Below are 15117 nucleotides of genomic sequence, written 5' to 3' on the forward strand. Positions count from 1 at the left end.
CAGGATGGTGCCATGTTTCCTGGCGCGGCCCGGTACCAGGCCATTCTTCGCGTGATCTGCAGGTGTTCCATGAGGCGCTGGTGCTAGCCCCTCACTGGTACCAGAATCGATGAGGAAGTCGCGCCGATTTTCCCGCTGTGGAACGCCACGGATTCTCCGTTGGTGCTGGCACTTAACCTCAGAAACGGAGAATCCAGCCCTGGGTCTTTGTTTATGCATCTCTAAGGCGGGGTAATAAAAGCTGCAAATGAGCAGCCAAGGGGTGAATTTCTGCTGGTTTAATTTCCTTTAAATAAAAAAACATGTATTTATCAAAGTGAGGGATATTGTTGCTGGGAAGTGGGCTTCTTCACATTTCAGGATCCAAATACATGCAAGTCAGTTACAAAACAAATTTCACCAGCAATACATGAGGTACAACATTAGAAGATCACCACAGCAGTGTGGCATGGTTTCCTTTCCTACATGCGTTATGCTTCCACCTGCCTGAGTTATATTGCCAGTTAGTGACAGTTCTGTGCTTGGGTCCATGCATACGAGGAACTGGATTGAGACTGTCTGAACTCACTGAATATCAGATCCTTACGACCAAACAAAGGAGACGTTCATCTCATCAGTCTGGTTGGATTTGAGCCAAAGTCACAGAAATATAAGAGCTGTGTCTAACCCGTTGTTTTACCCAGCTGTCTTTTGCTTCCTTACTGAAGGGAAATGCCAACCCTGCACTCGGTTGAACTGCTTAATATCAATTAAGACTGATAACTTCAGTTTGAATCATAGATACACACCGATGAACTACTACTCCGTTCTATTATTTTTAAAGTCAAGATGAACATGCTAATTGAATAAAGTGTTGATAAATTGCATTGTCTTGATATATTGTGCATTAATTACTTAAGTGTTTGCATTGAACGTAATTGCACTTTTTAATAATTTGAAATAGACAATATTTTAAATATTTAAAATTTTTTTATAATTTGACAGTTATGTAGTGCATTTTTAAAAAACTTTGCAAAGTTTGAGCGGGTCTGTGGCAGTTGATTTAGAACTAACATAAGACTAACTTGTGAAGTAAAATGTAATATTCAGTGAATCCCAGCCAAACGGGTGACCCAGAAAAATGTTTTTCTTTCTGACAGGTTTGCATGCTTTGCGTCGGTCACTTGGAGAATGTGCCAACCCTTCAGATAGTGAGGTGGCCGAGTCAGTGAAGATAACTTTTAATGATTTCCTGCAAGCGATGAATGATGTCAGGCCGAGTGCCATGAGGGAGGTGACTATTGATGTGCCAAAGGTAAGTTATGACTAAAACAACGAAATAATATTGATATATGTTTATATGTTACAAAGTGTAACTTTCCACTTCCAGGGTCACATGCCAAAGGAAGAAAAAATGCTTAATTTGGGAGGAAGTTCATATGTTATTGTAGAAAGAACATGGGATTTGCAATATCAGTTCATTCAAAATAGAAAGGAGGAAAGAATTGTTACTCTTGTGATTTCCATAAGAGGCTGTAATTTTGTGTAAATCATACCTTGGAAGGTAAGTTGTTTGTCATGTTTCATTTGCTCCAAGTAACACTTGATAATATTCTACTTAAGTCTTTAGGGAATTTCAATTCATTCTTTTTATCATTTTTGTTCAATATTGACTCTTGTTCTGTTGTTCCTGGCATTTAGTTTGCTGGACTTTCTAGGTCTGTAAAACATTGCACCTTGAACTGACTGATGTGTGCCCAGTTAGGTCATTGAACAAATGATGGTTTAAGTACATCTATTTAGGAGTATCAGCGCAGCCTGTAGCTCAAAATTCTTGAATTTAATGGAAACTATTTTGACGTTGGAATTTATTGACCGTTAGAATACGCAGTGAAAGTATTTTAATTTCCAAGTACATCATGCCTTAGATCAGCAGGGGAGCATGTTGGGGAGTGGGGCAAGTGGAAGCATAGGGGAATGGAGGAGTGTGATAGAGTTGGGGAAAATGGAGGGGAAAAGGACAGATAGCCATGGGAAGGGAGGGTGATGAGCTGGAACACGAGTTGACCATTCCTTGAGGCTGTTCTGGCACTCCATGACTTGATTATCTCAACCTCATTTGCTTGCCTTTGCTTCTTCCCTCTTGATGTCTTTAACCAACATACTCCTGCTTAACTCAGTCTGGAAATTAGCTGACTATAAAAAGACTTTTGGGTAATCAGCCCCAGATTTCCACTTACTTTGCATCGGATAAGTGCTTCCTTATTTTACTCTTCAATGGTCTAGCTCTCATTTTCATCTTGTTCTGTATTACCCTATTGAATCCTTTTGTCATTTGAAATACCTTAGTTTAGATCTTGATCATCTAAACAGAATAAAAGCCAAGTTTATACAATCTAGCCCCTTAATTTAACCCTTTAAACTCTGCTATTTTAGTTAATCTGCATAGCTCCCCTGCAACGGGCAATATATCTTTCCCAAGGTATGCAACCTAACTCCAAGCTTTCCACCCATCCAAACAGGGATCTGTTTCAACCTGGGGGCGATAGTTTGGGAAAGTGAAGAAATTGGTGGTTAAGGTGCAGAGTTTGTGACTAGTCTTTACAATGTTTAACTGGAGTCTCAACCAGCCCAATGCCAATTGATGGGTGACGATAGCTGTTGAGAATGCTGCTGCTGCCGGCCTATTTCCCTACCGTTCTGCCAGGAAGTCCAGGAAAGGCTGCCACCGCCTAAAGAACCCTTGTACTGATCCCCTCAGGGCAAATTTCACCTTCTCCAATTTAATGAACCCCACCATATCATTGATCCAGGCCTCCACGCTTGGGGGCCTCGCATCCTTCCATTGAAGCAAGATCCTCCGCCGGGCTACTAGGGACGCAAAGGCCAGAACACCGGCCTCTTTCGCCTCCTGCACTCCCGGCTCCACTGCAACCCCAAAAATTGCGAGTTCCCAGCCTGGCTTGACCCTGGATCCCACCACCCTCGACACCGTCCTTGCCACCCCCTTCCAAAACTCCCCCAGCGCTGGGCACGCCCAAAACATATGGGCGTGATTCGCTGGGCTCGCCGAGCACCTAGCACACCTGTCTTCGCCCCCGAAAAATCTACTCATCCTTGTCCCAGTCATGTGGGCCCTATGCAGCACCTTGAACTGTATAAGGCTAAGCCTCACACAGGAAGAGGAGGAATTCACTCTCTCCAGGGTATCCGCCCACGTCCCCTCCTCAATCTCCTCACCCAGCTCATCTTCCCATTTCTCCTTCAGTTCCTCCACCGAGGCCTCGTGTACCTCCTGCATTACCCGGTATGTGTCCGAAATCCTCCCTCCTCCAACCCACACCCCCGAGAGCACCCTGTCCCGTACCCCACGTGGGGGCAGCAAGGGGAACCCCTCCACCTGCCGCCTGGCAAACGCCTTAACCTGCATGTACCTAAACATGTTCCCCGGGGGGAGCCCAAACTTCCCCTCTAACTCCCCCAAGCTCGCGAACCTCCCCTCCACAAACAGGTCCCTCAACCTCCTAACTTCTACCCTGTGCCAGCCCAGAAATCCGCTATCAATGCTCTCTGGGACAAACCGATGGTTCTCCCGTATCGGGGCCTCCATCGAGACCCCACTTCTCCCCTATGCCGTCTCCATTGCCCCCAAATTTTGAGGGTAGCCGCCACCACCGGACTCGTGGTATACCTCGTTGGAGGGAGCGGCAACGGCGCCGTTACCAGTCCCTCCAGGCTCGTGCCCACACAGGACGCCACCTCCATCCTCTTCCATGCTGCCCCTTCTCCGTCCATTACCCACTTACGCACCATCGCTGCGTTGGCAGCCCAATAGTACCCACAGAGGTTGGGCAACGCCAGCCCCCCCTATCCCTGCCCCGTTGCAGGAACACTCTTCTCACCCTCGGAGTCCCATGCGCCCACACAAATCCCGTAATACTCCTGTTGACCCTCCTAAAAAAGGCCTTCGGGATAAGGATGGGGAGGCACTGGAACAGGAACAAATAACTCGGGAGCACCGTCATCTTAACGGACTGCACCCTCCCCGCCAGTGACAGCGGTAACATATCCCACCGTTTGAACTCCTCCTCCATCTGCTCCACCAACCTTGTGAGGTTGAGCTTGTGCAGGGCCCCCCAGCTCCCAGCCACCTGGACTCCTAGGTACCTGAGGCTCTTCCCTGCCTGCTTCAGTGGGAGCCTACCAATCCCCTCCTCCTGATCCCCCGGGTGCACCACAAACAACTCGCTCTTGCCCAGGTTCAGTTTATACCCAGAGAAGCCCCCGAATTCCCTAAGAATCCTCATCACCTCCGGCATCCCCCCCACCGGGTCCGCCACATACAGCAACAAGTCGTCCGCATAAAGCGACACTCGATGCTCCTCCCCACCCTGCACCAGGCCCCTCCAGTTCCCGGACTCCCTCAACGCCATGGCCTCAATTGCCAACGCAAAGAACAAGGGTGACAGGGGACACCCCTGTCTCGTCCCCCGGTACAGCCGAAAGTACTCCGACCTCCTCCTATTCGTGGCTACACTCGCCATCGGGGCCTCATAGAGCAACCTCACCCAACGGACAAACCCCACCCCAAACCCAAACCTCTCCAACACCTCCCACAGATACCCCCACTCCACCCTATCAAAGGCCTTCTCCGCATCTAATGCCACCACTATCTCCGCCTCCCCTTCCACAGCCGGCATCATAATAACGTTGAGGAGCCTTCGTACATTTGTATTCAACTGCCTTCCCTTCACAAACACTGTCTGGTCCTCATGAATAACCCCCGGCACACAATCCTCTATTCTTGTGGCTAGGATCTTTGCCAGCAGCTTGGCGTCTACATTTAGGAGCGAGATCGGCCTATATGACCCACACTGCAGAGTGTCTTTGTCCTGCTTCAGGATCAAGGAAATCAGCGCCCGTGACATAGTTGGGGGCAAAGCCCCCCCCCCCCCCCCCCCCCCTTGCCTCGTTAAAGGTCCGGACCAACAGGGGGCCCAACAGGTCCGCATACCTTTTATAGAATTCCGCCGGAAACCCATCCGGCCCCGGCGCCTTCCCCGACTGCATGCTCCCTATCCCTTTAACCAACTCCTCCAGCTCGATCGGCGCTCCCAGTCCCTCCACCTGTCCCTCCTCCACCCTCGGAAATCACAGCTTGTTCAAGAAGCGCCCCATTCCACCCCCCTCCACCGGGGGTTCAGACCAGTACAGTTCCCCATAGAAGTCCCTGAAGACCCCATTAACATCTACCCCCCTCCGCACCACCTTCCCAGCTCTATCCGTCACTCCCCCAATCTCCCTGGCCGTGTCCTGCTTTCGGAGCTGGTGTGCCAGCATCCTGCTCGCCTTCTCCCCATAATCATACACCGCCCCCTGTGCTTTCCTCCACTGAGCTTCCGCCTTTCTGGTAGTCAATAGGTCGAACCTGGCCTGAAGGCTACGCCTCTCCCCCAGCAATCCCTCCTCCGGAGCCTCCGCATATCTCCACCCTCACCATCTCCCCTATCAGTCTCTCCCTCTCCCTCTGCTCACCCCTCTCCCTATGGGTTCGAATGGAAATCAACTCCCCTCCAGTCACCGCCTTCAATGCCTCCCAGACCGTCCCCACTCATTGGCCTCAAGGTACCTCTCAATGCACCCCCGAACCCTCTCGGCCACCTCCTCATCTGCCAGCAGCCCCACCTCCAAGCACCAGAGCGGACGTTGGTCCCTCTCCTCCCCCAGCCCGAGGTCCACCCAGTGCGGGGCATGATCTGAAATGGCAATGGCAGAGTATTCAACATCCTCCACCCTTGAAACCAGCCCCCTGCCCAGGACAAAAAAAATCAATCCTCAAATAGGCCTTATGCACGTGGGAGAAAAACGAGTACTCCCTGGCCCTTGGCCTCGCAAACCTCCAGGGATCCACCCCCCCATCTGGTCCATAAGTCCCCTCAACACCTGCCTCCTACCTGTCCGGGACTTGGATCGATCCAATGGGGGATCCAGCACCGTGTTGAAGTCTCCCCCCCCCCCCCCCCCCATGATCAGGCCCCCCCACCTCCAGGTCTGGAATGCGGCCCAACATACGCCGCATAAACCCGCATCGTCCCAATTTAGGGCGCAAACATTCACCAACACCACCCGCTCCCCCTGCAACTTACCACTCACCATCACACACCTCCCGCCACTCTTAGCCACCACCTTTAATGCCTCAAACGTCACCTTCTTCCCCACCAGGATCGCCACCCCCCGACTCTTCTCATCCAGCCCTGAGTGAAATACTTGGTCCACCCATCCCTTCCTCAGCCGAACCTGGTCCGCCACTTTCAGGTGTGTCTCTTGGAGCATGGCCACATCCGCCTTCAGCCCCTTCAAGTGCGCAAACACCCAGGCCCGTTTGACCGGCCCATTCAACCCCCTCACATTCCAGGTTATCAGCCGGATCAGAGGACTCCCTGCCCCCCTCCCCTGCCGATTAGCCATAACCCATCCCCTGCCCACCACTGGCCAGCGTCCCCCGCTCTGCCAGTCCCCCACGGCGGCAACTCCCCCCCCCCCCCCCCCCCCCCCCAGCACCCCCTGCATCCTCCAGCTCCTTCCTGACCGTTTCAGCAGCAACCCGGTACCCCCCCCCCCCCCCCCCCTCACCCAGGCTAGGACCTCTCCTAGCCGCACCCCTCCCTCCATAGTACTCCCGTGAGCCAGCTAACTTCTGCTGACCCCGGCGACTCCCGCCCTACCTCCGACTCCTCCCCACGTGGGACTACCCCTCCTCCTTTGTGCCCATCAGCAGGTCCTCCTTCCCCCCCCCCCCCCCCCCCCACACTCCTGTGTGGTAAAAAAAAAACAGCTAGCAACGGCCCGCGCTTCTCAGCCCCGACTCCGCCCCCACCATCTCGCAGCGCGGGAAACCAGAGAAAAGCCCGCGCTTTCGCCCTGCCCAACCCCGCCTCCTCTAGGGCAACTCCCATTGCCAGTCCCCCCCACCAGCTCCCCGCACTCCCCGTTTACCCCCTGCCCGAACCCGTCCACCAGACCCATACAAAAAAGACATACCAACATCACCCCACCCACCCTAAGGCCAACCCACATCTTGCATTAAACAGAGCAAACACAAGTACATTATTATACAACATCCCCCATCTTAGACCCTCAGTTTGAGTCCAGTTTCTCGGCCTGCATGAAGGCCCACGCCTCCTCCGGGGACTCAAAATAATGGTGCCGGTCCTTGTAGGTGACCCACAGACCCGCCGGCTGCAACATGCCAAACTTCACGCTCAGTCTGTGGAGCACCGCCTTCATCCGGTTGAACCCGGCCCTCCGCTTCACCACCTCTGCACTCCAGTCCTGGAAGATCTGCACCTCCGTGTTCTCCCACTTGCTGCTCCGCTCTTTCTTGGCCCACCGGAACACGCACTCACGATCCACGAACCGGTGAAACCGCACCAACACCGCCCACGGCAGCTCGTTCGGCTTGGGCCTCCTAGCCAGAATTCTGTGGGCCCCCTCCAACTCCAGGGGCCCCTGGAAGGACCCAGCTCCCATCAACGAGTTCAGCATAACGACCACATAGGCCGCCAGGTCCGACCCCTCCAGCCCCTCCGTGAGGCCCAGGATCCGCAAATTCGTCCTCCTCGACCGGTTGTCCAGCTCCTCGAACCGCTCCTGCCACTTTTTATGGAGCGCCTCGTGCATCTCCACCTTCCCCGCGACGGCCACGGCCTCATCCTCCCTTTCGGAGGCCTGCTGCTGCAGCTCCCGGATCGCGGCCCCGTGGGCTGTCTGAGTCTCCATCAGCTCTCTGGTGGTAGCCTTCAGCGACTCCAGCAGCTCCAGCTTAAGCTCCTGGAAGCAGCACAGCAGAGCCTCCTGCTGCTCCTGCGCCCACTGCCTCCATTCCTCCGGGCCTCCGCCGGCCACCTTTTTTTTTTCTTCCCCCACTTTTCCAGGCGTGCTTCCACCGTTTTTCTTCTTACACCACTCCTGGTCCGGACCATAGGACTGTAGGGATCGACTCCAGTCCCCTTCCCACGTCGGGATTCGTCGACGAAGTTCCGTTGGGGGCCCTGGAAAGAGCCCCAAAGTCCATTATTCGCGGGAGCTGCCGAACGTGCGGCTTAGCTCCGCATTGCCGCCACCGGAAGTCCATCTTACAATGTGACTGAATCTGAAGAGATTTATTGGCCTGCTCTGAACCAAATTTCATTATTGATTTTGATGGTGTAAATGGAAGAAGCTGATAAGTGAAAGAAATGAATGCCTGTGGTTAGTTTGGTGTTCAAAATACCAAATATATTTGAAATGTTTTAATTTTACATTTTTATTATGCTGTAGCAAATTATATAGAAGATAATTATTTTGTATGTGGTTCATAGTCAAGGGACAGATGGTACAGAGTTATGTATCATCAGTGTGGCCAGTGGGATAGTAGAATATGGTCTTGATTTGTGGGATAATAGTTGAGTAATTCTGGATTTTATATCTTGGGTAATAGATAGTCGACATTGAGTAATATGCTGGGGGTGGTGGTAAATGGGTGGTACTGCATTGCATATCATATAATGGATGTCACCGAGTTACATTTGCTCTCTCAGCATCTGCATGATATCTTGCACAGCGGGTTGCATAGCACTAATATGTGACTAAGTATGGGTGGCACAGTGGCATAGTGGTTAGCACTGCTACCTCACAGCATCAGAGACCCGGGTTCAATTCTGGCCTCGGGCAACTGAGCGTGTGGAGTTTGCACTTTCTCCCCCGTGCCTGTTTGGGTTTCCTCCGAGTGTTCTGGTTTTCTCCCACGTGTAGGTTAGGTGGATTGGCCATGCTAACTTGCTCCTTAGTGTCCAAAGGTTAGGTGGAGTTACAGGGATAGGGTGGGGATTGGGCTTGGGTGGGGTGCTCTTTCAGAGGGTCAGTGCAGACTTGGTGGGCCGAATGGCCTCCTTCTGCACTGTAGGGATTCTATGTGTATAAGCCTGTGCCAATGGTTGTGCTGCAGTGCGGCTCAACTGGAATGGATTTTCCAATTCTCTTTTCAAACCCCAGCTAGGAAGGGAAATTAATTGCATGTGTAGTATAAACAGGATCTGAATGATTCTGTTTGAAACTAGTTTTATTCCACAACTATGACTAATCTGAACAGCTCACTGCCCATTTCAAACTAAAAGTCATATATATACGTTTTTGGCCCATATATTGCTGGTGGAGGAGGGACAGCTGACTGTTGCCCTTTCAAATTATTCTTGCATGTTGAGATTTTAAAAGGTTGCCCACAAAGTTGCGAATAACAGTACAGTGAACAGATGTGGGACCTTAATGAACAAAGGGACAGTGTGTCTCCACAGCCAATGAGAAATAAATAGAGGAAGAGCCAAGAAGGCGAGTGAATTAGAGTGAATGACTTCATTCTCAAATCAGATACAGAAAGAGAAATGCAGAGAGGGAAAAGAAGATTAGATCCAGAGAGAGAGAGAAAAGTTACGTAAGAAAGCAAAAAAATGAAACTTGATTCTTAAATCTCCCTTTAATTCACAGCCCGAAGGAATAAATAGATATTTTGCATTGGTCTTTACTGTAGAGGATGCTACAAACATCCCGGAAATAGTAAAAACAAATTGCAGGAGGAATTAAATACCGTCACCATCATCAGAGAATTAGTTTGAGGCAAACAAATGGGCTAAAGGTTGACAGGTCCCCTGGACCTGATGGTTTTCACCCCAGGATCTTAAATGAGGTAGCTACAGAGATCATGAATGCATTGGTAGTCATTTTCCCCAAAAAATATTGGATTGTGACACTGTGCCAAAGGATTGGAAAGCTGCCAATGTGGTATCCTTGTTCAAAAAGGGTAGGAGGCAATATGCAGTAATCCCATAGAATCCCCACTGTGCAGAAAGATGCCATTTAGCCCACCAAGTCTGCACTGCCCCCCCCCCCTCCCCCCCCCCCCCCCCCCCCCCCCCCCCCCCCCCCCCCCCCCCCCCCCAATCTGCACATCTTTGGACTTTGGGAGAAAACCGGATAACCTGGAGGAAACCCACGCAGACATGGAGAGAATGTCCAAGCTGCACAGAGACAGTCACCCAAGGCTGGAATCGAACCCGGGTCCCTGGTGTTGTGAGGCAGCAGTGCTAACCACTGTGCCACCGTGCAGTGGAAGTGTTCGGGACCAGAGGGCATAGTCGCAGAATAAGGGGTGCTCATTTAAGATGGTAGCCATGATGTGAAGATGCCAGCGTTGGGCAGGTTAAAGTCCAACAGGTTTGTTTTGAATCACTAGCTTTCGGAGTGCAGCTCCTTCATCAGATGGATTTGAGGAGGACTTTCTTTTCTCAAAGAGTGATGAATCTTTGGAATTATTTACCCCAGGAAGCTTTTGCGGCTGAGCCCTTGAGCATTTTCAAGGCTGAGAGAGATATTTGATCATTAGCAGAAGTAAGGTTTACAGAGGTGATGCAAAATGTGGATTTAATGGGTGGGATTCTCCGACACCCTGGCAGGTCGGGGAATCATGGGTGGGGGGGGGCGCCGTAAATCCCACCCAGCCGCCCCGCGATATTCTCTGGCCCCCCCAAAAATCTCGTTGATGTGAATCGCACCGCTCGCCTCGGAGAATGTCGAGGACCGACGCGACTCAATGGGTCCCGGGGCCGTCCCAGTTCTCATCAAACCACCTATTTAACGGTGTCAACCAGCCATGTTGGTTGACGCCGGCCAGCGCGGAGGGAGGGGTCGGCGTGGGGCGGCTGCTGCCGAAGTGACAGCACGGCCACAGGTGGTTGGGTTGGGGGGGGGGGGGGTCACAGGAGCCGTTGGAGTGTGCGTGCCGGGGGGGGGGGGGGGGGGGGGGGGGGTCTGGGTCTGGGGGGAGGGGCTGGGGAGGGTGCCTGATAGAGAGGGTGTGTGCTGGGGAAGAGAGCGGGGTGGGGGGGTCGGGGAGGGCACGTGATGGAGAGGATGCTTGCCGGGGAGGAGAGTGGGTTGGGGAGGAGAGGGGGGGGCTTGGGGAGGGTGCGTGCTTGGGGGGGGGAGAGAGAGAGTGATGGAGAGGGTGTGTGCCGGGGAGGAGAGTGGGTTGGGGAGGAGAGGGGGGGGCTTGGGGAGGGTGCGTGCTTGGGGGGGGGGAGAGAGAGAGTGATGGAGAGGGTGTGTGCCGGGGGCGGTGAGGGCAAGTGATGGAGAGGGTGTTGTGCTGGGGAGGAGGGGGGGAGGCGGGGTTTGGGTACAGTTCATGCAGGGAGGGGGGGGTCAGGTGTCCGCCTGGCCATGTGCCAGCTGGCAACAGTCGCGACCATGCAACGCATGGCACCTGGCTGCGGGGGGGGGGGGCGGTGTAGGTATGGACAATGATGACATGTCGTCTATCACCCCCACCCCCTGCAGGCCGTTATATTTGGTCATCAACCAGCGATGCTGGCCGCCGTGGTGGGAGACGCACATCTACATGTTGCCCTAAGAGAGAGCTGGAGCAGGAGTGTGCCAGGGAGGCGGCGGAGGCTGCCTCAGAGGAGCGTGCCGCAGGGAGGCAGGTGACAGCTGCCCAAGCTGGAGGGCCGCCTGCACGACATGATGAGGAGGAGGAGGTGGTGGTGGTGTACAGCGACAGAGACGTCCGATGAGGCCCCGTGTGTACTGGCCCGCTCTGCGATGAGCTCTGGGCTCTACATCGTTGGACAATGTCTGACCCATGGCCACAGTACCACCCTCCACCCTGACAGTCCCTGCATGCAGCTTTGACACTGCAGCGCACGGTCCCATCGTCTGCCCGGGGGGATGGCGAGGGCGACCCGGGGGGCAGGGTGGGCACACTCACCTGAGGCCAACGTTCTATCACCCCTCACACACACACACTGGCGCTCGCCTCACACCACACCCCAGCATGCACGGACAGGGCACAAAGGCGTGTAGGTGTGAAAGTGATTTTAATAACAAACAGTTCATACACGTGCCCTAGCCCCAGAACTAATCTGTGCCCTGCACCTGTGCCAACTTACTCAGTGTCTAAGTTTTTGACCTTTCGGGCCCTATGACTATGTCTGGTTTCCCCAGACGGTACAGCAGAACTGGATGTGGACTCCTGTGATTCCTAGGGACTCCTTTGGCGGCCGTTTCCTGGGGCGGCCCGGCCTAGATGGGCCAGGCTGCAGCTCAGGCGACTGGGATGGCGAGCTGCCAGCCTGTCCTGCCTGTTGCTCACCAGATGCACCTGGGACGGAAGGGGGGAATCCGAGGTGTTGCGGTGTTCCGGGACCTTCCCTACAGGGAGACCCGGAATGGGCCCCAGCACCTCCTCCTCCCTCGGGGAGCCCAATGGCCCCGGGCCTCTACATGGGTCGGGGATACGAAACGGACCGAGCACCTGACGCCCCCCCGACACCTGGCACTGCCAGTCCTGGAGGCCCACCCTGGTATCAACAAGGATCTGCAAGTTTGCAGCCATGGAGTTCAGGAAGTTGGCCATCCCTGTCTGTGTCTGGGTGACACCGGCCAGCACCTGGACAATGGCGCCAATGCCCTCAGCGATGGCCTGCTGGGACTGGGCCACTGCCTGCTGAGATTGGGGCACAGCGTTGAGCGCCTCTGCGATCTGCTGCTGGCTTGGCTCATGGCTGTCTGTGTGAGGGCAGCCATGTCTGACACCGTCGCACCCGTTGCCTCCACCGTGGATGCCACCCGTGCGGTATCAGCCTGGGTGGCACGCATGACCGTCACCACTACCTGCTTCTGCACGCGGGTGGACTCCTCCACCTTCGTCTGCAGCTGCCGCAAGCCGGCCGTCACCCCCTTCGGTTGTCCCTTGGTCCATGACTGCATCGGGTCTGTGGGTGGGTGTGGTAACTCCAGGAACCCGGGACCCATCTGGACGGCAGATGGTTGCCTGTGCTGGGCTGCCCTCCAACCGCTCAGCCCCTCGGCTGCTACTGCCTCCACCTGCTGTACTGGGATGACTGTGTTGTGCGCACCAGTTAGTGTCCCAGATGCTTTATCGCTAAAGTGCCCAACCGAGATGAGTGTCTCTGCAATGGTGGAGGGTGTAGGAGATAGCAGTGGCGTACTGACGTGCTCCTCATCCGACCCAAAGTCCAGGTCCCCTGGAGTGGTGATTCCTGTCCATCTGTTCCCTGTGTGTCGATGTCCTGTGTCGGCTGCGACGGGGGCCTGTTGCTGTGGCTGCCCTCCTCGTCGCTGGATGTGGCCCGCCGGCGTCACCGCACTTGCACCAGATGTGGGTGGCATACGCCTGGTGCTCCGGGTCTGTCCCTGGCTCTTAGCTGCCCTGGAACATCCTGGGGGCGGCATCTGTCTGGTGCTACGGGTCTGTCCCTGGCTCGTGGCCGCCCTGGAACGTCCTGGGGGCGTCGTATGCCTGATGGGCCAGGTCCGACCCCCCCTTTCCCCATAGGCCCCCTCCCTCCATATCCCCCTTCCCCATATCCCGGGAGATAAGGGAGATATGGGGGAAGGGGGGGATATGGGGGGACATGGTGGAGGGGGGGGGGACATGGGGATGGGGGGAAGGACGGAAAGGGGGCAGGCAGTGGGGGGTCTCACTTGGCGCTGCGCGGTGGGCGGCCATTTTGCCGTGTCTCCGGGGGTTGTGGGGGGGGGCGCCTTTTGTGCAGTGACGCCGTGCGGCATCAATGACGGCGCGCGCGTCTGTCAAGGGTCACGCCGTCGCAAATGGTGTCATACCACTACTAGCCCATTCCCGGCCGGAGAATTTGCGACGTTTCAGGGGGCCCAACGCCGGAGTGATTCGCGCCGTTCTTGGCCCCAGGTTCGGGCCATCGCGCCGATTCACGGAGAATCCTGCCCAATGAATGTTAGATCAGCCATGATCTTATTAAATGATGGAGCAGGCTTGGGGAACTGAATGGTAACTTCTGTTCCTACTTCTTAAGGTCTTATGGAATGAGACTCCATAAATGTAATTGTTCATTTTCTTGGCCAGAGTGGTTGATTGTTTGTCATTGACAAATACAAGGTGAGATCGAGTGACTTCGTCACGCCTGACTCCCAGGAACGTCTGTCCCCGCCTGGGAGATCTCGCCATTGCATTGTTTAGCACTGGTCCACACAAATGTAGACCAGGCGTAAAGGCACCTGGGAGTCTCCCAGGGCATCGGAAGCCCCTGGGTGGTCGAGCTCTGTGCAAGGTGGTACCCTGACACTCCCCCTGCCACCCGGATGCCATGGCACTGCCAGCCTTGCACCTTGGTATTGCCACAGCGCCCAGGTGGCACTGCCAGGTTGACAGTGACATTGTCAGGCTGGCAATGCCAGGGTGCCAGTTTCCCATGCCAGGGATCGTGCCTGTGGGTGCCATGCCCTTATGAGGTGGGGTGAGCGATGGCTTGAGGGATCCCTTAGAGATAAGTTGGGGCGGAGGAGAGGGGAGGGGGGTCTGAATCCATGGTGGAGATGTTGAAGGGAATCGAGAGATTAGTGCGCCATTTAAAAATGGCTGAGCTCATCATTGCAGGAGATGAAGTAAGTGTGACCTTGGCAGGACGTTCCCCACAGAGGCTAAAAAAATCAACAAAATCCGTTTGAAAGCGGGGTCTTTCTCGGCGCTGCAGGTGCCGAGAAAGACCCGGCTATACGTGTCCAAAATGGGCGTTAAATTGCGTCCATAATGTCATTAAATAGGGTACTTAACTGGAAGATTTAACTTTCTGCAGTAAGTTTCATGAGCAATTGGCATGCAACTGCAGCAAATTGAGAGTGACGATGCCATTTTCACAAAACTTTTTTATTTTTTAATAAATTTAGAGTACCCAATTCATTTTTCCAATTAAGGGGTAAATTAGAGTGTTCAATCCACCGACCTTGCACATCTTTGGGTTGTGGGGGCGAAACCCACACAAACACGGGGAGAATGTGCAAACTCCACACGGACAGTGACCCAGAGCCGGGATCGAACCTGGGACCTCGACGCCATGAGACTGCAGTGCTACCACTCCGCCACCGTGCTGCCCTGAATTTTCAGAAAACTAACAGTTGCCAGCAAACAGTTAAGATTTATAATTCATGGGGTATCTGTCCGTTGCTACACATTTCTGATTGATTTGTGTCATTTACATGCCATGATTTTTCCATGTCATTATTATTTATTGACTGCATCAAGCTACAAGATATATGGTATGTTTG

General features: G+C 54.0%; 1 protein-coding gene across 1 annotated transcript in view; it reads left to right on the plus strand.

Moving 5' to 3' along the window:
- Window positions 1-15117, plus strand: part of spata5 (spermatogenesis associated 5) — a 536428-nt gene that overhangs the window by 79013 nt on the left and 442298 nt on the right. Inside the window, exon 10 of the mRNA XM_038792393.1 lies at window positions 1140-1294. Coding sequence (XP_038648321.1) covers window positions 1140-1294 — 155 coding nt within the window. The remainder of the gene's footprint in view (window positions 1-1139; window positions 1295-15117) is intronic.

The sequence above is a fragment of the Scyliorhinus canicula genome, chromosome 3 (assembly GCF_902713615.1).
Source record: "Scyliorhinus canicula chromosome 3, sScyCan1.1, whole genome shotgun sequence".
Taxonomy (NCBI): Eukaryota; Metazoa; Chordata; class Chondrichthyes; order Carcharhiniformes; family Scyliorhinidae; genus Scyliorhinus; species Scyliorhinus canicula.